This window comes from Octopus sinensis, linkage group LG11 (genome assembly GCF_006345805.1).
Source record: "Octopus sinensis linkage group LG11, ASM634580v1, whole genome shotgun sequence".
Classification (NCBI taxonomy): Eukaryota; Metazoa; Mollusca; class Cephalopoda; order Octopoda; family Octopodidae; genus Octopus; species Octopus sinensis.
The window spans coordinates 44,485,473-44,511,120 of record NC_043007.1 but is presented as its reverse complement, the minus strand read 5'-3'; the positions used below and the strand labels follow the sequence as shown (position 1 = coordinate 44,511,120).

Sequence of the window (25,648 nt, the reverse complement as noted above, 5' to 3'; positions counted from 1 at the left end):
AACAATGTAAAAAACTATCACTTTATTCAAGTAATATGTACATATGTCAAGTAAAAAACATTATTAGAAAGTATGGATGGTCTCATTAGAAATTCTAAAAACAACGGCTTATTACAGATTCTCTGTAATAACAGCAATACCTTGTCCTCCACCAATGCATGCTGAACCAAGGGCCAGTTTGCCACCGGTACGTCTGAAATAAAAAATGTATCAAATAATTCAATCACAAAGTAATTTTAATTAACTGAAAAAAATTTTTTAATTGCTGAAAGCAATACTTTCGACCTAATAAAGAGTTAAACAACTTGGCCTCGTTCAACAGCAATACTTACTTAGATCTGTCTTGAACCCTAGGACTTAAAAGGTCAGAGCTTAACTCAGATACTATGGCATATAAGAGACTGAGATTACAACTCCAGCAAACCCCTACAACAGGATGCCAGTCTATGCAGAGTTAACTTCACAGCTATTGCTGAAATTTATTTACAGCTGAGTGGACAGGGCCAACATGAAATTAAGTGTTTTACTAGATGGAGAACCAAAATAACAAGCTGATGATCATGAGTGCAACACTAACTACTGGACCATAATAAATACATATATCAAAGAAGTAAGTTTGTACCTCATCTCTCTTCATAAACATTAAACAACTAAAACCTTTAAAGTCACAACAAATGCTAAGTTTCACAACCTCTGATTGTGACATATTTATAAAACGGCAAAACTTTATAGCAAAGACTGATTCTTCTTTAGGAACAAAAGATACTTCAGCTCTGATCCCTTGTTAAGGTCCTTAACTATGTTAAGCAATTTGTTCATTATTGAATCACAAGGATACATGGGACTGACTATTGTAGATCCAGTTTTCTATGGTGTTAAGCAGATGGGAGTTATATCTCCCCTGGATTAGGCTCTAAATACAAAATTATCACTGAAGTAAACTGGCCAAGTGAAGCCAACTGACCAACTATTTGCAACAGTGGACTATGCTATAGACTACAACTTAGCAGATCAAATATGTCTTGACTAGTCTGGCTGTCGATCAAATATGTCTTGACTAGTCTGGCTGTCGATTAAATATGTCTTGACTAATCTGGCTGTCAATCAAATGTCTTGACTAGTTTGGCTGTCGATCAGATATGTCTTGACTAGTCTGGCTGTCGATCAAATATGTCTTGACTAATCTGGCTGTCGATCAAATATGTCTTGACTAGTCTGGCTGACGATCAAATATGGCTCAATTAGTCTGGCTGTCAGTCAAATATGGTTTGACTAGTCTGGCTGTCAGTCAAATATGGTTCAACTAGTCTGGCTGTCAGTCAAATATGGCTCAACTAGTCTGGCTGTCAGTCAAATATGGCTCGACTAGTCTGGTTGTCAGTCAAATATGGCTCGACTAGTCAGGCTGTCAATCAAATATGGCTCAACTAGTCTGGCTGTCAATCAAATATGGCTCAACTAGTCTGGCTGTCAATCAAATATGGCTCGACTAGTCTGGTTGTCCATCAAATATGGCTCGACTAGTCTGGTTGTCCCTCAAATATGACTCAACTAGTCTGGCTTAACTAGTTCGAATGCTGATAAAATATGGCTCGACTAGTTTGAATGCTGATCAAATATGGCTCGACTAGTTCGAATGCTGATCAAATCTCTCTCAACTGGTGTGGCTGTTGATCAAATCTCTCTCAACTAGCCTGACTGTTGATCAAATCTCTCTCAACTAGCCTGACTGTTGATCAAATCTCTCTCAACTAGCCTGACTGTTGATCAAATCTCTCTCAACTAGCCTGACTGTTGATCAAATCTCTCTCAACTAGCTTGGCTGTTGATCAAATCTCTCTCAACTAGCCTAGCTGTTGATCAAATCTCTCTCAACTAGCAAGGCTGTTGATCAAATCTCTCTTGACTAGCCTGCCTATTGATCAAATCTCTCTCAACTAGCCTGGCTGTTGATCAAATCTCTCTCAACTAGTCTGGTTAGTGATCAAATCTGTCTGATTAATGATCAAATCTGTCTGACTGTTGATCATATCTGTCTCAGTTAGTCTGGCTGTTGATCAAATCCGACTTAACTAACCTGGTATCTGATATTCAGTCAAGACAACGCCAGTATTGAAGAATGTAACCTTGCTGATTAATAGTTTAGCTTTATTAGCCTAAACTTATAAACACATCAAAGCAAACAAGCCAAAAGCCTGTACAAAGAGACCCAGGAGATTACTCTCTTCTTCATAAAGAACCCAAAAGGTTCAACTAGAGCATAAATTTGATGCCTGAGAAAAAATAGAAACATATCAACAAAGGAGCTTCTACACAGTTGCTTCACCTGCTAGAAATGATAATCATAATTCACTTAAATCATACATTAGTGCCTTAAAAGAAGAATACATTGGATAATGTTATCCAACAGACACTCTGCCTGAAAAAAAAAAAGAGGAAATGGCCACAACTTGAGTGATTTGTCATGAGCCAGCTAGATGAGGACTGACTTAGGGCTTAACAGCAACATTTGTAATGTCATCCCATGATGCAGAAGAAAACCTAATCCCTCCCCCATCTCAGCATTCCCCACCATCACCTCCATTCAGTATTGCACTTGAATGGGAACAAATGGGAAACTTTCACACCATCTGGTCTCCACCCACTGAGAGCCAAAGTGGTATGAAAGGGAAAGACGACCCACAAGAAACAAATTAGATTTTATAAAACATTTTGCTCAGCATTCAATTATCTGCACCAGTTCACCACCTATAAAAATTAAGTGAGCATAATATGAGTATAGGGGTGTGTCAACATTAACACCACTACCATTATTTCATATCTACTTTCCATTTAGGTGTGGGTGTGTATTTGCAGCTTCATATATATATATATATATATATATATATATATATATACTTGCGTCAGAAATTAATTAGCACTTCTCAAATTTCTACATTAAATAGGTTAAATCAATTAACCTATGAGCTGTTCAAAACGTCTTACGCGATGAGAAAACTTAGTATGGTGTGATTTCTGTCCTTGCGAGGCGCTACCTATATCTATTAAACAAAGGAAGATTTGTCTGCATCAGCACTCCAAGTTGTTGCACTGCTATGTCAACATCATAAGGGTGTAGACTCTCAAACTGCTCTGCAAACAAAGTTACGTCATCGTTCTGCGCAACAGTGAACTCGCAACAAAGCAATAGTTCGAGATATGGCCACTAGGTGACAGCACATACCTTGAGTGAAGAGCAAATCAAGGGTGCTAATTAATTTCTGACGGTAGTGTATATATACATATACACACACACTCACACACATACATGTAATTTCTTCAAAGCAACCTTCCCAAGTTATTATTTGTCCTAAAATACTCGTTTCTTTTTTTTTTTTTACTTCTCCAGGCTTCAGTCCTAAATACCTTTATATTTGCTTCCTTTTATTCTCTGCCTTACTGATAACCTTTGTTTTTGTTTATTTTTTGTATTTTTCATACTCATATTTAGGTCTTTCTTGCCACTTAGCTCTTTTACAAAATCAACAATTTCTTGCAATTTTTCATTGCTGCCTACCAATAACTTTCTATCATCAGCATATCTTATATTGTGTATATATTAGTGACAGAGGCACTATTAATACCAAGGGGTAATTAGGCTGACATACAATTATAATTTATCATCAAATTATCCATGGTGGTCAAACTATATTTCCAAAGCTACTCATCATATGAGAGGTGAAATTCTAGAATATAAGTAAAAGAATAAAAGAAAGAATATATAGATGTGGCTGTGTAGTAAGAAGCTTGCTTCACAGCCCCATGGTTTAGGGTTCAATCCCACTGTGTGGCACCTTGGGTAAGTATCTTCTACTACAGTCTAGGCAAACCAAACCCTTGTGAGTGGATTTGGTAGGCGAAAACTGAAAGAAGCTTGTCATATATATATATATCTTTTGTGGAAAACATAATCCCGTAAAGAAGCACACTCTAAGATGTAGAGCAGTATAAGTTTTATTTTTATTGGAGAAGGACTGTTTATGGGATTACCCTAAGTTTCCCGTCCATAAATTATTTAACTTTATGACATATCGTCAAACCCCAAAACCTGTTGGCCTAAGACTTCTTCAAATTATGGAGGGGGAATGCCTTGTTACAAATGTAAACAAGGGGATTATCTCCCTTTACCACTGGCCATCGACTATCGATTCCTAAATGACTCACTCGAGCCAAGGAGCATCCTTAATTCCAGGACGGAGATCTTCGGGTTACGTTTGCATTTTAGGAAATTCCTGTTAGTGGCTTGGAATTCGCAAGATGGTGGCACAGTCAGAAGTTGATAGCCAATGGCGAAGGGAAGGTAATCCCCTATTGTATGCCTTAGTAACTTTTTGAAAACCACAAGATGACGGCGCAGCCAAGAGTTGATAGTCGATGGTCAATGGCAAAGGGACATAATCCCCTTGTTTACATTCGTAACGAGGTCTTTCCTCCTCCAAGTTTTGAAGAGGTCATAGGCCAACAGGTTATGGGGTCTGATGATATGCCATAAAGTTAAACCCTTTCAGGGTAATCCCATAAACTGGCCTTCCCAAGCAATGAAGGGGGACAAACACACACACATATAATATATATATATATATAAAATATTATTAGAGACAAAACCACTATTTTGCAAAACAAACAAGGAAAGACTTAATCAATACATAAAATTTTAATAAATAGTCAAAAAAACCGCCACTACAATTGTTTCTTGTCTTGATCGACAATCTTCAAATGAATTGACCAATTGTAGTGGCGGTTTTTTTGACTATTTATTAAAATTTTATGTATTGATTAAGTCTTTCCTTGTTTGTTTTGCAAAATAGTGGTTTTGTCTCTAATAATATTTTATAATATTTTACTATAAAATTGGATTTAATCCTAAATCTGATTTTTTCCCTGTAAATTTGGATTTATTCCCTAATATTTATTATATATATATATATATATATATCTCATTACGATATATATTTGTGTGTATGTGTCTGCGTTTGTCCCCCACCATTGCTTGTCAACTGGTGTTAGTGTGTTTGCGTCCCCATAACTTGGCAGTTCGGCAAAGAAGACCAATAGGATAAGTACCAGCCTTAAAAAATAAGTACTGGAGTCAATTCATTTGACTAAAAATTGAAGGTAAGTGTCCCAACATGGCCACTGTCTAATGACTGAAATAAGTAAAAGTTATATATATATATATATATAAATATATATATATATATATAATCTTTTACTTGTATCAAACTGTGGCCATGCTGGAGCATTGCCTTGAAGAAATTTTAGTTGAATGAATTGACCCCAGTACTTTTTTTTTAAGCCTGATACTAATTCTATCAGTTCTCTATACTGAACTGCTAAATTCATATTTTAAAATGATGTAAGTTAAAAAGTTCCATTAAAATTTTATTGGTAATTTCTTCCAAGTACCAGCTTAACAATAACAAAATTATTTTACTAAATTCTTCATTATTTTTAGAAATAATTGAAATCAAGTCAGTATGTTTCTACAAAAATATGACAACAAAAAAATTAAAGAATAGGAATAATAGTTGTCTTTCTCAGACACAGCAACATAATACAGAAATTTAAAAATAGGAAAAGAAATCAATGGCTTTGTTGAGGAACTTACTTAATTTCATGGACAAGATGTCCTGTTATTCTAGCTCCGGAAGCAGCCAATGGATGTCCAAGAGCAATAGCACCACCATTTGGGTTTGTCCTGGCAGGATCAAGTTCAAGTTCTTTTTCCACAGCTAAATATTGAGCTCCAAAAGCTTCATTAACCTAAAATCAAATTTAAAATTATTATACCAAACATTGCTATAGTTGTTACTATTATTGTTGATGTTCCCAGTTATGTTGTATATCTTATTTAGGATAAATTATTTTGCGTTGATATTACATTATAGGTGAAACTCATTAAGTTACAGAGTACTCAAACATAAATATAATTTATAGAAAAGCAATGAGGTTGCCACAAAGTCTCCATTTCTCTGGAAGAAAGTAAGCTCATTACTTTTCCCACAACTTATCTCACCGAATTTGGTTTTATGCAGCTAATCCAATATGGAAAGATAAGAAACTACAGTGATATCTCAACAAAAGATGATTGCTTTTCACTAACAATGCTACAATTGGAATAACTGGTGTGTTTCCATTGCCACAAGTCTCATTGATACAGAATAAAGTGCCAATCATAAGAATATTTTTTGTTACAAAATAATTTGTTTCTATGGGTATTTTTTTAATGAAGTACATATTTTTTAAAGTTAATTTTCACCAATTTTTATAGCTTCTACTTCTTTTGTATCACCTTGTAAGTTTTATATATATATAAAACTTTCTTCATAAATACACAATTTGATCTGCATAGAAATGGCTGCTTTTTAAGTTATGACAAACAGTTCAATTTTACTACAAGGTAAAATAGTGTAAGAATTTTATAACTAATAGCATCTATGAAGGGACCAGAAAGGGAAGTTAGGTTCAAAAGTGGTACATAAACAACAAAAAAATGGCTGAGAACCACTGATCTACAATATACTTACTTCTATAAGGTCCATATCATGCATATTTTTCCCAGCAACTTTCAGTGCTGCTCGTGCAGCGGGAGCTGGACCAATACCCATTATTGTTGGATCACAACCTGGAAAAGATTTCAGAATGTCAACTACGAATGAACCTAGAGGTTCTGAGTTCAATCCCAGGCAAGATACTAAGGTGAATCACAAGACACCTGAAGAAGGCTGGAGCATAGAACAGCCAAAACATAGTAAAAGCAACAATGAAGATGAGGTCACCAGTCTTACTAAAGTAAATAGTGTACATAATATAATTCCTCATCTCAGAAATATAGAATTGTATTATCCAATCAATACAGAGCCAACATAAGACATCAATGGGGGTTTATAAGCCTTAAAAATTTACTCTGTCACTACCTAACTGTATAGTGTAGTGGGTAAAGGCATTGGTTAAAGTGCAGTCATTTAGAGGTCCTGAGTTCAATCTCAGGCAAGGCACTAAGGTGAAGAAGGTTGGAGCATACGACAGCAAAACATAGTGAAAGTAACAATCAAGATGAGGAAACAGTGTACACAATATATATTCATCTCGGAAATATAGAATTGTATTACAAATGAAAAGTATGTAACTATACAATATAGCTGTATCAGTAAAGTAGAACCTAAAGCTATGGGTTCCTGATGCAGATATGATTGGGTTTGCAGCTATTTCATATATACACAAGAAAGATATGAAATGCCACAACAATCATTCTTCCATCAGTAAATGGTAAATGGACCAGGATTGCTTTCACCAATGAATAGTCAATCATTTGATCAACCAAACTATTTAAAAGTATGACAGAGTGTGACAAAGATGACCTCTTGAATTACTGGTATAGTCCATCTGACAAGCTTCCCATAGTTTTCATCAGCCCAATTTTACTTCCAAGGCACATACTGGACATAATCACTAAAGGGAGAAAGAGATTCAAAATGGACTTGTTTATGAATGTTTCTATTGACTAAAAATTGTTTAAAGGTGATAATGATACACAAATATATAGCATTGTCAAAGAGATTTCTTTGTCTTGGAAATAGGACACAGTTCTGTGAAACCTATCTTGGAGAGTAATTACTCACATATAAAGAGGTAATTTTGAAAACTTACCAGCAATACCATAGGAGACTACTCGAGCCAATGGGGTAAGGTTGTGCTTCTTTACAGCATTCTCACTGGCCAAAATCAAACAACTGGCACCATCACAAATTCCCTTTAGTTTTTTTTAAAGGAAAAATTATTATATAAAAAATCCAAAAATCATATGCTACTTTGAAAAAAAAAAGAACAAAATAACTGCATTCATATACTTTTAAGGGCAACACAAAAGACATATTGTTTTAAACCCATTGATGAGTTTGAGGACATTGTTGGGTTTATAGGCACAGATATGAATGAAAAATATGTCCACTTCCCAGCTCAGTGGTTTCGGATTCAGTCATACAACATGGCACCTAGGGCATGTGTCATCTTAGACACTTTAGCTTTTTGTATGGGACAATCAGTCTTGGGATATGATTTGGTAGGTAGAAACTGAAAGACCACCATGTATATTTTATCACCATCATATAATGTCTATTTTGCCTGCCAGCATGCATTGCACAGTTTGACAGAGGACTACACTGGTCCCCAACGCCCATTTCTGTGTCTGGATGCCCTTCTTAACACCCACCGTATGTATGCATGGATATGTAAGTGTGTGTGTGTGTTAAATGCTCTCAGTTTTACCAAAGTTGTGATGTACAAGTCATGATGTTGTCATTTTTCCTGTCAACAAATCATCCAAGACATGTAAAATAAGAGATCCTTTGAAAACCAAAAAAGGGTTAATAAGAACAAGGACATACAGCTATAAAACAATGCCTCAGCATTATATTCGTCTAACCCATGCTAACATGGAAAATCAAATGCATAAAACTGCTCTCAACTGTTTTTTAAAGAAAAGTTTTTTTTTTACTCCGTGCCTTTGAAGGCACAAAACCAACAGATGATTTTTTTTTTGACAGGAAGAATGACAACATCACTGCTTATAGCTCAACAAATTTCAAAGAAACACAAATGTGCACAGACACACACACACAGACAAAATGGTCTTCTTTCATATTTCCTCTACCATATCCACTCAAAAGGTGTTGGTAGGCCTGAGACTAGAAAAGAAAACACTTGCCCAAGATGTGGTGCAGTGGGACTGAATCTGACATCATGTAGTTGGGAAACAAACTTCTAAACCACAGGGACATATATTTCTAAAACTAAAATCAAGTAGACCACAGTTCAATAAAGAAAGATACCGACAGTTGTGAAGAGGATGAAGGAGAAATAACAATAAGTAAAGACTGAGTATTTGCTTAAAAACAGTTGAGGGTATTATGCATGTTTTTCCATGCTAGCATGGGTTAGACAAATATGATGTTGAGGCACTGTTTTACAGTTAGATGCCCTTGTTCTTATTAACCCTTACTTGATTTTCAAGGGATCTCTTATTTCACGTCTTCAAAGGTACAAAGCAAATGGATGATTTGTTGACATGAAAAATGACAACATCACAACTTTGATAAAAGTGAGTGCAGATGTAATCAAAGACAGGCACGCATGTGCATGTGCGCACATGCACGCACACACACACATATACACATACATATATAATATAAATTAGAGATAAAAACCACTATTATATATATATATATATATATATATATATATATACTTACATTTGGTGGATATTGAGAAGGCATCCAGCCCTTCTCTTCAGCACCAGTAGTTACTAACCCACTACGAAGTTTCTGGGAGATTAACAATGGAAAAGTATTTCCAAATCATGGATAGTGCTGCTATTTCATATACAGTGAGCCTAAACCAAATATCAAATTTGAAAAAAGGCCACATGACTGACTGGTGCAAAGTGCCTAATCAACATATTCCAACATCAGATTCACAAACATGCTGTCTCCTCTCTCTGTCTATTTTATTACTTCTTTTTCACAATTAAGCTTCTCAACATCTGCTACAAAGCCACCTTCCTCGATATTATGCTTCTTCTCTTTCAATGGGTTTTGTCTTGTGAGTTACTTGATGACTTCACTAATGCTGGTACCTTGATAAAGGAACCCAGTACACTTTATAAAGTGATTGGCATTAGGAAGGGCATCCAGCAATAGAAACCATGCTAAAGCTGATATCGGAAACCAATGCAGCCCTTACACTAGCTGAATCTTGTTGAATCATCCAACCCATGCCAACTTTGAATACAGATATTAAATGATGACGATGACTACAGTGGCCCTTACTCTTCATAACTGGCTAATCTTGTCTTACTTCCATTCCAGCACTGCTGACTAGCATTTTTTTCCTCTTCCCACCACCTATATTTTCTCCACCACCACCACCATGTTCTTCACTAACTATGACACCCAGTTCTTCTTCTCCAGAATGTGATTCTTCTTAAATTTCCTCCCTACACATGGTTGTCCAGCAACTATCAATGTGAAATTGCGTAAAAACTATGGTAACAGCTTGGATTTCACTGATTTTGGAGGATTTGTGAAGGCCTTGGGCTGCAGAATCCATTCCTGCAGACCCTAATAAATATTTTAAAATAAAGCAATTTAAACAAGAAAAACCTAACTGAAACCAGGGTTACAAAATGTCGTACTAATACTTTGGCAAAAATGTCCCTACAATTTATAAGTAAAGAGTAATTAATAATTACTGAAGCATTTCCTGCAGTAACAACACCATTTTTCTTAAAAACAGGTGGTAGTTTGGCCAAAGATTCCTTGGTAGTAGGTCTTGGATGTTCATCAACTTCAAAAGTTTCAGCACCTGTAATAAGAGAATTAAAACAAAACATCAGCTCTGAAGCATCTTACTGCATCAAAGGTAATAATAAAATAGTTGTTAGCCTATTGTCTAAAAATACTTATTGCCTAATGTTTATAATGAAGTACAAGATAAACTTGGCATGAAAGCATTTGAGAGATGGTCATGGTTAGGTTGGCTTTGATCCTATAAATCTGCTCAGTCAGCATCAAGTAGAGGCTAAACAACCACAACAATGACTATATTATCACTGCTGGATAGTGATGGTCATGTGGATGTGCAGAGTTATATGCTCATCCACATGGAGTAGAGAGAGCTGGCATAATGATTGCATAAGGTAATATTAAGGTTTAAACATGCCACTTACTGCATTCTAAGGTGAATAAATATTCCAACACCTAACCACCACAGCCACTGAGCTTCATTTCAGCCATTTAAGATTTGTTCATAAACTAGTTGCTTTTTTTTACATTTGGCTCAGTCAAAGGAAGAAGGGTGGTATTTGTACTTTTTCATAGGGTTTCTAAGAACTGACAAAAGGAAGAGATGAACCCTCAAATAACAAACAGGACCCAAATGCTTGCAACATAGTGGTTCCACTAAATGCACACGAGGTCCAAGTGGTGGTGTTAAAGTCAGCAATAGATTAACACCCAAAGAACAATTACAATTCATCTGACAGGCTTCCATTTACCAAATTTCACTCACAAGGTTTGCATTGACCAGAACCAACAATATACCATATACGGTACTTACCTATAATACTGAAAAAGGAGACAACTCAGAATTACACGACTACAAAGGGAACTACTTAACCACAAAATATATAAATATCAATGTTGTCTTTTGTACAACACATGTTGTTTGTATTAAAAACACTAACACCTCATTACTACCAACTTTATCTCACTTTTCAGATACTATCAATACATGCAAGGTAGCCATGTATCTCCTCTACAGCAAAACACTTATGCATATTCTCCCTATTTAGTTATAAAATTTGTTACTACACCAGCACCCCCACCACCACCATCACTACACAATGACAGATTTCCCTTCACAATGATCTATTTCAAAACATATCACTTGTCTGCCTAGAATGATAAGTAAAATTTGCAAAACAAGATTAGTTTATGTGACATGGATAACAAAAGGTGAAATATTAGAACACTTCACGTGACACATTAACTTATCTAGTTTTATTAACTGATTACTACTACTGGCATGAGTTGTCATTTCTTTCCCTGAACTTTACTGCTTTAGCATAGACTGCTCTAAAGTTCTAGTTAATAACAATTAATGTAATGAATTCAAGGTTCATTAAACAAATAATTATGAGGAAAGAAAAAGAGTAAACAAGATTTCAGTCAATGGTGAATATTTTCATTTCTCTGGTCAAGCAAAGGAAGACAATACAGGACATGTTTCAACCATTTAATTGCCTCATCAGTGAAACATACACTTCACCATATTTCTGAAGTACCAATGAAAAAAAAAACATTAAATAAATGTACAATACTGTCTGTTACAACTGTACAATATTATACATTTATTATTGTCGTCATAAGAAAATATAACCGTTTAGTGACTAAATAATTACAAAAAGCCATCATGATGAAAAACAATAGCTTGCGCCAACATATTTAATGTAGGGAGCATCAAAAAGCTAAATAGAAATAATTACAAAGTGAGGAGAATATACAATTAATAATTAAGAGTTTAACCTGTTAGAAAAATTAAACAAAAGAAAAAACGTGAAAGCAAATTGTAAAAATTAATCACCTTTTTTGCCTTTTACAGTTAAAGGAGCAATTTCTGCCTTGAAATGTCCACCATCTTGAGCTGGAAAACAAAACAATTTGTTGAAGAAAAATTAATTTGGTTGTTTCAGACACACAATCATCATTATCATCATCATAATCATCATGATTACCACTTTTACATGCCTGCATGAGGCAGACAGAGTTCATTGAGGTACATTTCCAGATGCTCTTCCTGTTGCCAACCTTGTTTCCATGCAAAGTGATATTTCCCTATGACCAAACATGTTTTTGCAGAATATTGAAAATGAATGACACCGCTTGTACAACAGTGAAACTCTTTTACAGTTCTCACATGATATCAATGAGATACAAACATACGTACATTCACCCACACATACATCTATATATACATATATGATGGTCTTCTTTCAGGCTCCATCCACCAGATTCCAAATTCACTCACAAGGCTCTGGTCAACCCAAGGCTATAGTAGGAGAAACTTGCCCAAGCAGTGAGATGGAACTCAAAACCATATAGGTGGGAAAGAAATTGTCAACCACCTAGCCACACATGTACCTATATACATATCCATGTATTCAGACTAGGTGTTGTATTGTGTTCTTGAGCAAAGCACTTCATTTCATGCTGTTCTGTGATCATTTCATCATCTCTCATGTGGCACATGGTGCACCTGTACAGGTAATGTCGATTTGATGGAGGGAGTGAACTTATGTGAACACAAACATTTGATCACTATAAACAAATCATCTGTGAGGTTATTTGGCAAGAAATTGCAGAATCCTCATACACTGTCGGGTATCTTGGTGGATTCTTCCTTTTCGCCTTCGGCCCAGTGCGTCCATGCTGCCAATAAAGCACATGGAGTTCTGTTTTTGATTCGACGGTCATTCGGAATGCTTACAGCAGCTATATTCCTACCGCTCTATGTCACGTTGGTGAGACCCATATTGGAGTACGGGATTCAAGCCTCTTCTCCTTATCTCCTCAAAGACATACAACATCTCAAAAGAGTCCAGAAGCTGGCTACCCACATAGTTCTTGGTCTCAAGCATTTGTCTTATGAAGAAAGGCTAAAGACGCTCGACCTTTATTCTCTAGAAAAACGACGACGCCATGGTGATCTCATTCTTGCCCACAACAACATAAGCGGAAAGTGTAACCTCTCGAAAGAGCTGTTCTTCACTCCTGCTCCAGAGCGTCGGCTGAGGGGTCACTCCGAAAAGCTCTATCTGCGACAATTTCATCTCACTCGAAGGAGAGGGGCTTTCTCCATCTGGGTTGTGGATCCGTGGAATAAGCTGCCGGACAAGATAGTGAAGATGCCGACGACCGCTCGGTTCAAAGTCTCCCTAGACCACAAGTGGCCTGAACTCTTTACATGAACACCACCCTGTACACAACTCCATGTCCCCCTACATGGCCTTGCTTTTTGCTTTTTGAGCCAAAAAATTAACTAACTAACATACACACACACACACACACACACACAGGGAGAGAGCATGGCTTAGTGCCAAGATATTTGGCTCACAATAATAAGGTCAGGAGTTTGATTCCTGGCAGCACGTTCTGTCCTTGAGCAAAACACTTTGTTTCTCGCTGCTCTAGTCCACTCAGCTAGCAAAAGTGAGTTGTAACTGTAATTCAAAGAGTCGACCTTGTCACACTCTGTGTCACACTCAATCTCTCTGAGAATTACATTATGGGTACGAGTGTCTGTGTAGTGCTCACTCACTTACACATCAATTTCATGAATAGGCTGTTCCATTGATCAGGTCAAGTGGAACACTTGTCATGCTAACTGATGGAGAGCCAGGCAATACATATATTTACAGACATTTATTATATATATACATATATGTACACACAAGCACACTCAACCTATTTTTATATATATGTAAGTATGTGTGTGTGTGTGTGAAGGCATGTAGTTTAGTTGTTAGGGTAATCAGCTCACAATCGTCAGGTCATGAGTTCAATTCCTGGTGGTATGTTTTGTCCTTGAGCAAGGCACTTTATTTCACATTGCTCCAGTCCATTCAGCTGGCAAAAATGAGTTGTACATGTAATTCAAAGGGACAGCCTTGTCACATTGTGTCACACTGAATCTCACTGAGAACTACGTTAAGATAAACAAAATACTGCAAAGCATTTTGCCCGGTTTGCTAATGATTCTGCCAGCTCACTAGCTTAATAATGATGATAATGATTTTAGCACAAAGCCAGCAATTTCAGGGAGGGGTTCAGTCAACTGCATTGACCCCAGTACTCAACTGGTACTTATTTTATCAACCCCAAAGGGATGAAAGACAAAGTCAACCTCGGGGGAATTTGAACTCAGAACACAAAGACATGAAATACCACTAAGCATTTTGCTCAGCATGCTAACAATTCTGCCAGCTTGCCACCTTAATAATAAGTAAATGGGATTAATAAATCGAGTTAGATGTCTCTAAAGCATTCAGTGTTAAATGAGTTTCGTTATAATTGCTTCTCCTATAATCTAATATACATAATTTTGCTAAAAATCTTTTGTCAGCATATTTAAGACATAGATAACTAATTATTATGATATAGAATTTCTAAGTTTCTAATTGTTGTGATGTAGAACCCTTATGGTTATTTTTTATTTTTCGTTATCTACTGACATCATTAAAATTTAAATACTAAACTGGTTTTTCATAGAATATTATATTTCTTCTTCATTCTTTTTTGTGTGAGAGATACTTGTATTAGAGATATTTTCTTCATTCACTTAGAATTTAGTGAATTCTGGATTGCCTTCATAATGCTGTGTTAGCATATATTTTTGAATATATCAGTTTGACTGGTATTTTATGTAATTTTCTGTATCAAAATATGCTGGCACAACAGAAATGATCGTCAGTAATGTATAATGTAATGACCAATAAAAGATGTGATTTTCTCCATTCTTATTCTTGTTTTACATCCATGTCCTGTCTTCTACCAAGAAATCTAATGCTTACAGCTTAGTTTTTTTTCTTGGGGCTGGCCGAGTTGGAGCAAATATCAGAATTGAACAGCCGAAATTTGCTATGATGATTCGGTGTCTGACTGAAGATTGAAGGCTTCGAATGATTTGTCTGTGTTCCGTGTTCGTCCCTTCCTGTATTTCACGTTCATTATATATAAAAACATTCATTCTTATATTATTGCGGCGTTATGTGCACCCCCCCGTTTGTTTGTCCAATTTTAAACCCTGCACGACTTCTATACACACTGTCTTTTACTACCCGCCATTGCTTCTTCACCAAACTTTTTGGCGCCCTCCGATTCTTCCCCTCTCTTCCTCCCATCCTCCTCCCCTCTTCCTCCCATCCTCCTTAATCCCTTCTTTCTCCTTTTCTCTTGGTCACTGATTCTGTCCCCTGCCTTCCACCCTCTTTGATTCCCTCTCTCTCTGTCTCTCTTTCTCTCTCTCCTGCGACCTGCTGCTTCTTAAACCATTCTGTTGGCCTTCGTATCTCGACCAACATGTGTCCCCGCTACCGAAACGGTAATTATTTCTACGCCAGCTATGTTGTTGTTGTTGTTTCTGTCTCATTTGGTCTAAAGTCGTATGACAACCACCGTTATATATATTTTGTTTATTCATTACTGTTTTCAATTTCGTTTTCGTCTCTTGTATTCACATCCGTCTTGTGCGTTCACATTCCTGTCTTCTACCAAGAAATCTAATGCTTACAGCTTAGTTTTTTTTCTTGGGGCTGGCCGAGTTGGAGCAAATATCAGAATTGAACAGCCGAAATTTGCTATGATGATTCGGTGTCTGACTGAAGATTGAAGGCTTCGAATGATTTGTCTGTGTTCCGTGTTCGTCCCTTCCTGTATTTCACGTTCATTATATATAAAAACATTCATTATATATATATATATACACACATACATATATATATATATATATATATATATATATATATATATATATATATATATATATATATTATATTAAATTAGAGATAAAACCACTTTTAGGCAAATCAAACAGTGAAAAGCATAAGCCAATACATAGAAATAAAATTAATTAAAAAATATATAAAAAATATATAAAAAATATAAAATATAAAAATCCAATTAAAATATTAAAATTAATAATTTAAACTTATAAATTATAAATTTATTTAATTATTAATTTTTAAATATTTTTTATATTTATATTTTTGTATTTATTCATTTATTTATTTTTTTATAAACTATCAAAATGCATTAAAAGTTTAATAAGATAAAGAGTATATATATATATACATATAAACGAGAAAGAAGCAACAAGAATGGATTAGTTTTTAGTACAATTGTTTCATACAAAGACAGGCTTTATTAAAAGTTGCAAATTTTACATCTACACTACGGATTAATTCACCTTATCTGTGAAGCTAATAAGCTTTTTTTTTTTAAAAAACCTGTGATAAGACTGTGCATCATCATTAAAGAACTTCGGAAGTCTGTTTACAACCTAAATCTGCTTTTAATGAAATTATCTCCAATACTTCATGAGTGTAGCCTCACCCACTAAGATGTTTAAAGAACTCATATGTGTTTTAGCTGATGAGTACGGGACACTTTTATCTGCTGCAATATTTGCAACTTTTAATAAAGCCTGTCTTTGTATGAAACAATTGTACTAAAAACTAATCCATTCTTGTTGCTTCTTTCTCGTTTATAATCACCCCACATTACTGTATGGTTAACACCATATAGTTTTCTGGTGCATCTAAGTTAAGTACCGCATTCAAGTAAATTCATTAGAATTGACTTGAATCTTAATTGCTTTTATTGTATATATATGAATATATATACATGCAGATATACATATATATATATATATATATATATATACAAAACGTTAGAACCTTTTAAATGTCATTGAGTAACTTCAGTTTCATAGTTATGAAGTAAATCAGAGTTAATTATTCTTTATTCCCCTGCAAAGGATGTCAGTCTATCATATGTGACATTAGTAAATGGTCTGTATTTAATACTATTGACAGCTCTGGTGGACTGTGACAATGAATAATAAAATATTGTGCCAAAAAACAATGAAACTTATTGAGCTGTTCACTAGATAGAGTACAATCTGTGCACATTCACTAGATAAACTCCAGTCTGACCATGTTCACTAGATAGACCATCATCCAAACATGTTCACTACAGAGACTCATCTGGATGGAAGCACTCCGTCGGTTACGACGACGAGGGTTCCGGTTGATCCAAATCAACGGAACAGCCTGCTCATGAAGTTAATGTGTAAGTGGCTGAGCACTCCACAGACACATGTACCCTTAACGTAGTTCTCGGGGATATTCAGCGTGACACAGAGAGTGACAAGGCCAGCCCTTTGAAATACAGGTACAACAGAAACAGGAAGTAAGAGTGAGAGAAAGTTGTGGTGAAAGAGTACAGCAGGGATCACCACCATCCCCTGCCGGAGCCGCGTGGAGCTTTAGGTGTTTTCGCTCAATAAACACTCACAACGCCCAGTCTGGGAATCGAAACTGCGATCCTATGACCGCAAGTCCGCTGCCCTAACCACTGGGCCATTGCGCCTCCACAGAGACTCATCTACACATATAGTCACTAAACAGACCACTGTTCACACATGTTCACTAGACAGATCACCATCCACACATATTCAGTAGATAGACCTCTGTCCCCACATGTTTACCAGACAGGCCACTGTCCACACATGTTCACCAGACAGGCCACTGTCCACACATGTTCACCAGACAGGCCACATGTTTACCAGACAGATCACCATCTGCACATATTCACTAGAAAGACCATAGTCTGCACATGTACCAAATGCAGTCTATCTAGGGAACATGTTCATTAGCGGGACCACAAACTGTACATGTCCACAAGCTAGACAACATTCAGTAATGTTCACTAGATACACCACAATCACTACAGTTTGACTAGATAAACTACCATATACATATAGCACCTCAACCCCAGCCAGTTGACTAATCGGCCTCTAAGTGTCAATTCAATAAAACTTAATCTGTTGACATTATCATATAACATCAATGTTAGTGAAATAAAAAACAGAATAAAAAATGCCAGTTAATTAAATTGATACAATAACACATTAACAAAGTAATTACCAGCTCTCCATCTAGTCTGTGATCTTAGAGCAAATTCATCAACCTCTTCACGGCTGAGACCATATTTCACTGCTAAGTTCTCTGCAGTAATTGCCATTGGTAGCTTGACATGAAGGTCAGTCAAACCAGCCATCAAAGTGTCTTCCATCTATTAAGTAAAAAACATACATATTGTATATATATATATATATATATATATATACAGCTGAAGAAGGTACTCAGTCACTAATGGAATTTCAGCATAGGATTGAAACCAGCCTGGTTGATCCCTGTTTTGTCGTTCATGAAGATATTGTATATACAATGTGTTTAGATCTGTTTATTGCATAGTCATCATCGTCATTATTTAACACCAGGCTTCCATGCATAGGCCTCTGGCATAGGTTGAACAGTCTGGCAAAGTCTGATGAGTTAGAGGACAGCAGCATGTGCTGATGTCTACTTTAGCATGGCTTCTTCAGCAGGATGTCCTTACTAACACCAACCACTTTACAGATTGTACAGGATGCTTTTATTGTGGTACTAGCAGTAGTGATGATAACCTCATAACTTGAATGGCTAAGGCCCTAAAGTGGTCTCTATAACTGAGGAAAAGCAAAAGAATGCATGGACAATGATTCTAGGAGGAGGGATGAAAGGATGCTAAGTAACAGGGGAAGCTGGGAGAGTATGTAATGGAACAGGGAAGGGTTTGATAGCAGGGCTGAAGACCTGTCTATAGTCTTTAGTACAATTTAGCATTTCAGGATTTGGAAAATGAGTGTCTTAAAGCAGAAGAGAAGAATCAGATTTACCTTTAGGTCAATACCTAATGTTGTTCCAAACCTGGCATTCCGTACAGAGTAAGGTGTCATACTCATGTTGTCTGCACCACCACATAGGACAATGTCACTGTCTCCCAACATAATTTCCTACAAAGAAAATAACAGTTATGTATCAACATCAGCATCATTATTCTCTTCATCATCATCATCATCATCATCATTATTGTTATCATTACCATGACCATCATTCAGATTGTCTTCTTTATTTTCATCATCACTATTTTCATCAACACCATCATCATCATTACTAAGCCATCACTTGGACCATCTTCATTCTTTTTGTCATTCCTTTTCTCATCATCATCACCACCACCATCATCATCATTCTCATTCCCATCATTATTTTTATCATTATCCTCTTTGTTATTATTGCCTTTATTCTTATCATCACCATCATCATCATTTTTATTATCACCACCATTATCATCATCTCTACAATTATCATCATCACCAATATGATCACCATCAACAGCATCATCACCATCTTCTACTCCACATTCACAGAGTGTAGCCAAAAATATTAGATATTTCTCCACACATTAAACATATCAGTTCCTCTCTGTAATAAACCATTTCTCAAAATAAAACTGTAAAACCCTTCTTACACTAGATATTTCACCACAACCTCACAAACATATACATCCAATCACTCTCTATAATAAAATTGTAAAGCCTTTCTTACCTGACTGGCATTCACAATAGCTTGGAAACCTGAACCACACAACCTGTTCACTGTGTATGAAGGAACAGGAATAGGGACACCAATACGCAACCCAACATGACGGGCAATGTAAATGGAGTCAGCGGCACTCTGAAAGGAAATTAGACCAGAAATTTAGAGAACAATGTATTTGTTTTTAATTCTTATTTCTTAGATTAGTCACAAGAGGGATTTGCAAAAACAGCAGGATGTTTCAGTTTTGGGCAGCCTCAATATGTATGTTTGTACTTTGTCATGGTTTTATTACTGTTGGTAGATTAGTGAACACTCACTCAGCAACATATTATATATGTCTTGCCTTGGACCCTTTAAACTGTCATACTATATGGTGTGCTTTTTTGGTGTTTCTAGATCTGGTGGAGACCATCTTTCTCTTCAGGTATGACTAAACTGATTTCTTCTAGAAGAGAGCAAGACAAATAGACATAAAGAAAGAGCGTGTGAAAGTGAAGAATTTACCCCAGTATAGAACTGGTATTTTATTTATTGACCTCAAAAGGATGAAAAGATGAAAGACAAAACTGAACTCAGCAGGATTTGAACTCAGAGCACAGAGATCTGGAACAATTACCACACAGCAATTTATCTTGATTTTCTAACAACTTTACCAACTGAGCCATAGACTATTGCCCCAAGAGTATTATAATTTGCTTGAAGCACTGCAACATGTAAACAATTTGAATATATTTTATGAAGACCTTTAAGCAATGCAAGGGAGAAGTTAGGCAAAATATGTAAGGTGATGTCAATAAAGACAAAGGCAAGTTATTGTATTACTCTGCATAGGTTGCTTAATGCAAATAAGAGTACTCTTTTATTCCAATGTCTTGACCAAGTTAAATTTACAAATACTACTAGAAAATTGTTCAATCTTTTGGAGAAACATGCCAAAATCAGTCACCAAATGAATTTCCTCTGCAGCTTATAAGACACCATAAGGTTTGCTGCTACTGACACTATCTAACTTATAGTTCAGCTTTTGTCCAGCAACCTTTCCTACTAGTCCTTTGCACACCCACAATAACTACTTACTAGGACATCTACAACTGCTGCTTATGACACCATGTCACCTGCTATTACTGATACTATCCATCTCCACCAGTCATAACTATCAATACAGTAATCCATCACAACAAACTAGAATGGCCTGGTCAGTAATAATAATTTTTCTCCAAACTCCTGGATTTATTTTCTAACTTATATCCGATAAAGGGAAGTTTTCTCAAAATATAATAAAAGCATTAAACAACCAACATAAAGTTATACTTTATCTTGTCTTTGTCTTCAATGGCATCACCTAACATATTTTACTCCATTTCTCACTTGCTGACAAACCAGCAACCCCAACCAAGCTTGCTCAGTGAGGCAGGTGATTTTGGACACCCTACAGGATGAAAACCAGGAGCTACCAAAGAGTAGAGGAACCCAGGAAGTCAACAACCACACAATGTAATCAAGGGTAGATGGGGCTCACCAGGTATATATAATAATAATAATAATAATAATAATATAGAAAAATGCCTTAGGAATGAGAACCTAGGTTCGAAATTTCCCCAAGACACCTGATGAAGGCTGGAGGGTATATCAGTCAAGACGTGTTAACAAACAAGATGAGGACAAATATCCATCAAATGTAAATAATTCCTGGACCATACTCTGACAATGCCTGCAATTAACGTGTGACTGCCTCTGTTGCCACCATTGCAAGTGCTATCGCTCAAACAAACTGATGCAATTTGGCTTCTTTAATGTCTACCCAAAAAGAACTGACAGGAACCTCTTCACTAAGTGTCTAGTATCTACAATCCTATGAATTCACAGACATCTACATTATCGAAGGCTCCCATCACCACACCAGAGAGGTATGCTGGCATGTGAGTCTTTAATAATTAGTCAGATAGCAAAAGGTTTTAGTGTGTTGGTCAGTTTGTCAGCCAGAATAAGCCTTTAGAAATAAATTTCTTTCTCACATACTCTCAAAAAAGGTATAGAGTTAAAATAAAAAGACAATTTACCTGGATAACATTTCCGATTATGACAGAATTAATCATTTCAGGTGTCACATTAGCCGATGCTAAAGCTGCTTTGGCAGCGGCTTCAGCCAGGTCAGTTGGAGTCTTCATTTTCAGCTTACCTCCAAAAGTACCAAAAGCTGTCCTCTTGGCAGCAATAATGAAGACATCTTTTACAGCTGAAAATGAACAAATTATAAATAATAAATGAATTAATTGGCTAATTAATAATAATAATGGTTTCAAATTTTGGTACAATACAGGAAGACCATTTGACCTTAGGACATCGAATATGCCCCCCCCCCCATCACCACTACCACGACATCTAGATGTGCCCAAGTCTGTGTAGCAGTCCCCACTCCCTTGTACAAGTTTTAATATGGAGAAGTCTTGGTTCTAAGTCAGAAGATGAAGCCATTGGGATGGGAGGACCAATGAAGAGAAAGAAGGTATCTATGACATGTTACCTGCTGAAATATACTAATATATTTATTATATATAGTGAAGCCAGGAAGTTAGATGGGGGAGAAAAAGTGTGTTTGGTTAATTCCACTACTCATAAAAGTAGAAAATAAAAACATAATAGGGAAAAATGTAAGGTAGTTGTTTATCGACAATTTTCATTTGGCAGTTAATTTGCTATCACCACTAATTTTTTAACTGATTATTCCACCTTTTGTCCATATTTTCTTCACTGTTTTGCCCAAATTTAAGTGGACAGTTCTTCCATCCCTATTGCCCTGGTTCATATGCCTTCCCCACCTCCATGCTTACATGTGTGTATGTGTTATAGTTTCCATGTATAAATTTTAAAGTGTTCAACACAGGCTAACTACCCATTCGATAGAGTCCATATAATTAAAACACACATTCAAGACTGGGATCTAATGACAGGTTGACAGAAACAATTACGGTCACTAAAGAAAATTAAACAGAAGCAAAATCTTGTGTCCAAAGAAACGAGCGATGCTCTGCGGCAACTAAAAATGAAAAAGGAACTGTGAAGAAAATTAGTGAGACCCTCCCTTTAGAGGAAATGAATTCCTTTGTTTCAGCATAAAAATTCTTTTTTCTTAAGACGGTACACAGAGAAATGAGGGATTGACAGGCAGACGGACAGAGAAAGAGAGTGAGATGGAGACAGCCAGACAGGCATACAAATAAATAGATGAGGGATAAGAGATAGACAAACAGACGAGTGGGCTGTTTCATTGATAGGATCAACAGGAACCCTCATCGTCGTATGTATGCGTGCATGCATACATACAGACAGACAGACAGAGTACCATATATATTAGACAGTGGCCTGGAAGATAGTCACGGCCGCTCGTAGGCTCTCCGCTCCCTGAATCATTGTACCAACTGATTTCCTTCCTCCCTGTCTAATAAGACATGTCAACGTGCACATAGACAGACAGACAGAAAAACAGACATACTGCAGCAGAGTTAGTACCTAAATAGGTCAACGCCTGTCCGGTTGAAATTCGTCTGACATGGCTGAGGTCACAGGTCAAAGGGAGATGATCAATCAATTTTAGACAGAACAAAGGAAACCTTTTTTTTGCGCCTCATCGTGGTTTGGACGACCGAGAATTCTTGGATTCGGTTTCGAATCTAGGCTTAGAGGAGGAAGTGTTAATTCTTACACAACCATAAACAGAAACTAAGTAAATTTTGTTGTTCTTTTGTTAAGTGGAAGCTGTTACAAAGTTTTACTTTCATTTCGGTTAGATATGAAAATAGGAAACAACCTCACACCTCACTCATGGTTCCAACCATCAACAGCACACAACTAAACTTACAATCACTTCAAATGCAAGGCTAAACTATCACTGGACGTAGCAGCTACTGTATCCAACTGCTATAGTTTCCTTTTAAAAATAGATTTTAATTTTTATTATACACATTCTTGTTAAATATTATATTCAATTTGCTAGAAATAGCAGTCAAATCCCCTTTAAATCACGCCCTGCAGTGTGATTTAGAAAATGAATGACACATTGGAGAATGTAATCTCAAACACATTATCAGAGAGAGAGAGAGGAGGGACAAAGTCCAAATCTTGCCATAATGTAGGGCTTCAGAAAAAGCCATAATAATGCTTGTGAATGCCTTAAAAAACGTGCTGTTCATAATTTCGTTATACACAAATAGGGATTAATTAAAAAAAAAAGCAAAAGTTTTCTGCGTGTTTTTTTCTGAATTTTGAAATTTAGAACGTTGTTATTGTTTTTAACTTTCCATAAGAATTGTGCCAATAGTATGTGTACATCTGTGTGTGTGTGTTTCATCTTCAGAGCACCAAGAAGTCAAAATGAGTAGGAAACACTGACCAACCCTCAAGAGAGTTCGACTTTGACAAATTCGCTAACTTGTGACTATGGATGGGTGTGTAATTCCTCTCCTTATGATATTAATTTCTAACATAGACATAGCAAGATGGATTTAACCTGTTTGATCGATCCAGTACATTAAATGACACTTATTTTAGTTGGCCTCGATGAGATATTAAATTCACAACGTAAAGGTCACTACTATAATATTAGTTTCATATTTGAGATTCTGTTACAATGATCAAACATTTTATGTGTATGTTGGTGACTGGGGTTGACGGACGTATCAAACACGCAATCCATCGCTTTCCGTTTCGCCTACAAGCGACTACGAACTAAACCAACACTAAAATACGATTCTTTGAGGTTACTTCTTCAAGGGGACTTTGGCTCTGAATTCGTTTATATTTAGGCTACATTTAAACAAAAGTTTAAATAAACGTAGATAAAACAGGATGAGAAAAATAAAAGACGTTTCCTGCCCACCAAGGAGAACATGATTAATAGTAGTGAAAGTAATTTTAACTATAATTTTCATAATTGGTTTCCAACGAATGTAAAGGTGTTTTGGTAAATTTTCAGATATTTACCGGTGTTTTAAATGCAAATTGCTCTATCAAGTATATAAAAGAAAAACTTACTCCGGGCAATGACCATGATGAACGGGTTTAGCTGAAGCTTATGCGAAAAGTAGTTTGGAGCGATAACTGTAAAGTGCTCTACTAACGTGTAAACACAATTAAGACCAAGAAATGAGAGTTATCTCCCCCTTAATGAACTTTATCCTTTGGATGAGTTGTGTAAGAAGATTATTATATTCTTATAAAATATTGTATAATAAGATTATTACATTCTTATAAAACACTAATAAACTTTCTTTGGTTGATATAAGGTTCTTAGATATTCTTTTCGGGGATTTTTAAAAAGAATATCATTTTCGTTTTATACTCCATATTTTACAACTTGTTAGGACGTGACGTCCTATATTTTAACCTGGACTACATTCTTTACTTAAGTGAGAAAACTATGCAAAATATTGCTGTAATCGACGTCAAAGTTCGACTCTGATTATCAGTGTACCAAGATAAAAAAAAATATCGCTGCTGTTGTTGTAAATGCTTATATTCTTGTTGTTTAACCTCTGGTTAACCCTGATGAAGTAGACCTATGATTGAAGGCTTCTCTAGCCTTGCAGATCCCTTTGTAGTATACATAGGGCCACATTACAAAGCATTTCACCCTTTTTATATAACGGATTGATGCTATGTATGCATTTTTTTTTTGTAGCATGAGTAGTAAGTCATTGGGTCATTGACCTCTACGTGCACATGTACTCAAACCCTTTCTTTAATAATTCTCAAACACTACATCAGTGTCCTTAATGTACTATAAAATTAGTGGTAACCTCCAGTCATACGCAGTGCCATCTTAAGCTATGATCATACTAGGTAGTTTCC

The 25,648-nt window shown here is 36.1% G+C and overlaps 1 protein-coding gene across 2 annotated transcripts; it reads right to left on the bottom strand.

The window, feature by feature from the left end:
- Positions 1–24,989, bottom strand: LOC115217007 (3-ketoacyl-CoA thiolase, mitochondrial). Of its 2 annotated transcripts, none has more exons than XM_029786527.2 (11): positions 24,833–24,989; positions 21,862–22,037; positions 19,808–19,936; positions 19,096–19,212; positions 18,302–18,449; positions 12,181–12,240; positions 10,289–10,401; positions 7,690–7,792; positions 6,567–6,664; positions 5,648–5,802; positions 1–193 (listed from the first exon to the last, which is right to left on the bottom strand). In XM_029786527.2, exons 1-11 carry the CDS (start codon positions 24,846–24,848, stop codon positions 112–114), a joined length of 1,197 nt encoding a protein of 398 aa, XP_029642387.1. In that variant the 5' UTR covers positions 24,849–24,989; the 3' UTR covers positions 1–111. The 2 variants fall into 2 exon arrangements, with proteins under 2 accessions (XP_029642387.1, XP_029642389.1); XM_029786529.2 differs by lacking the exon at positions 24,833–24,989 and adding an exon at positions 22,695–22,713.
- Positions 24,990–25,648: the final 659 nt, after the last annotated feature.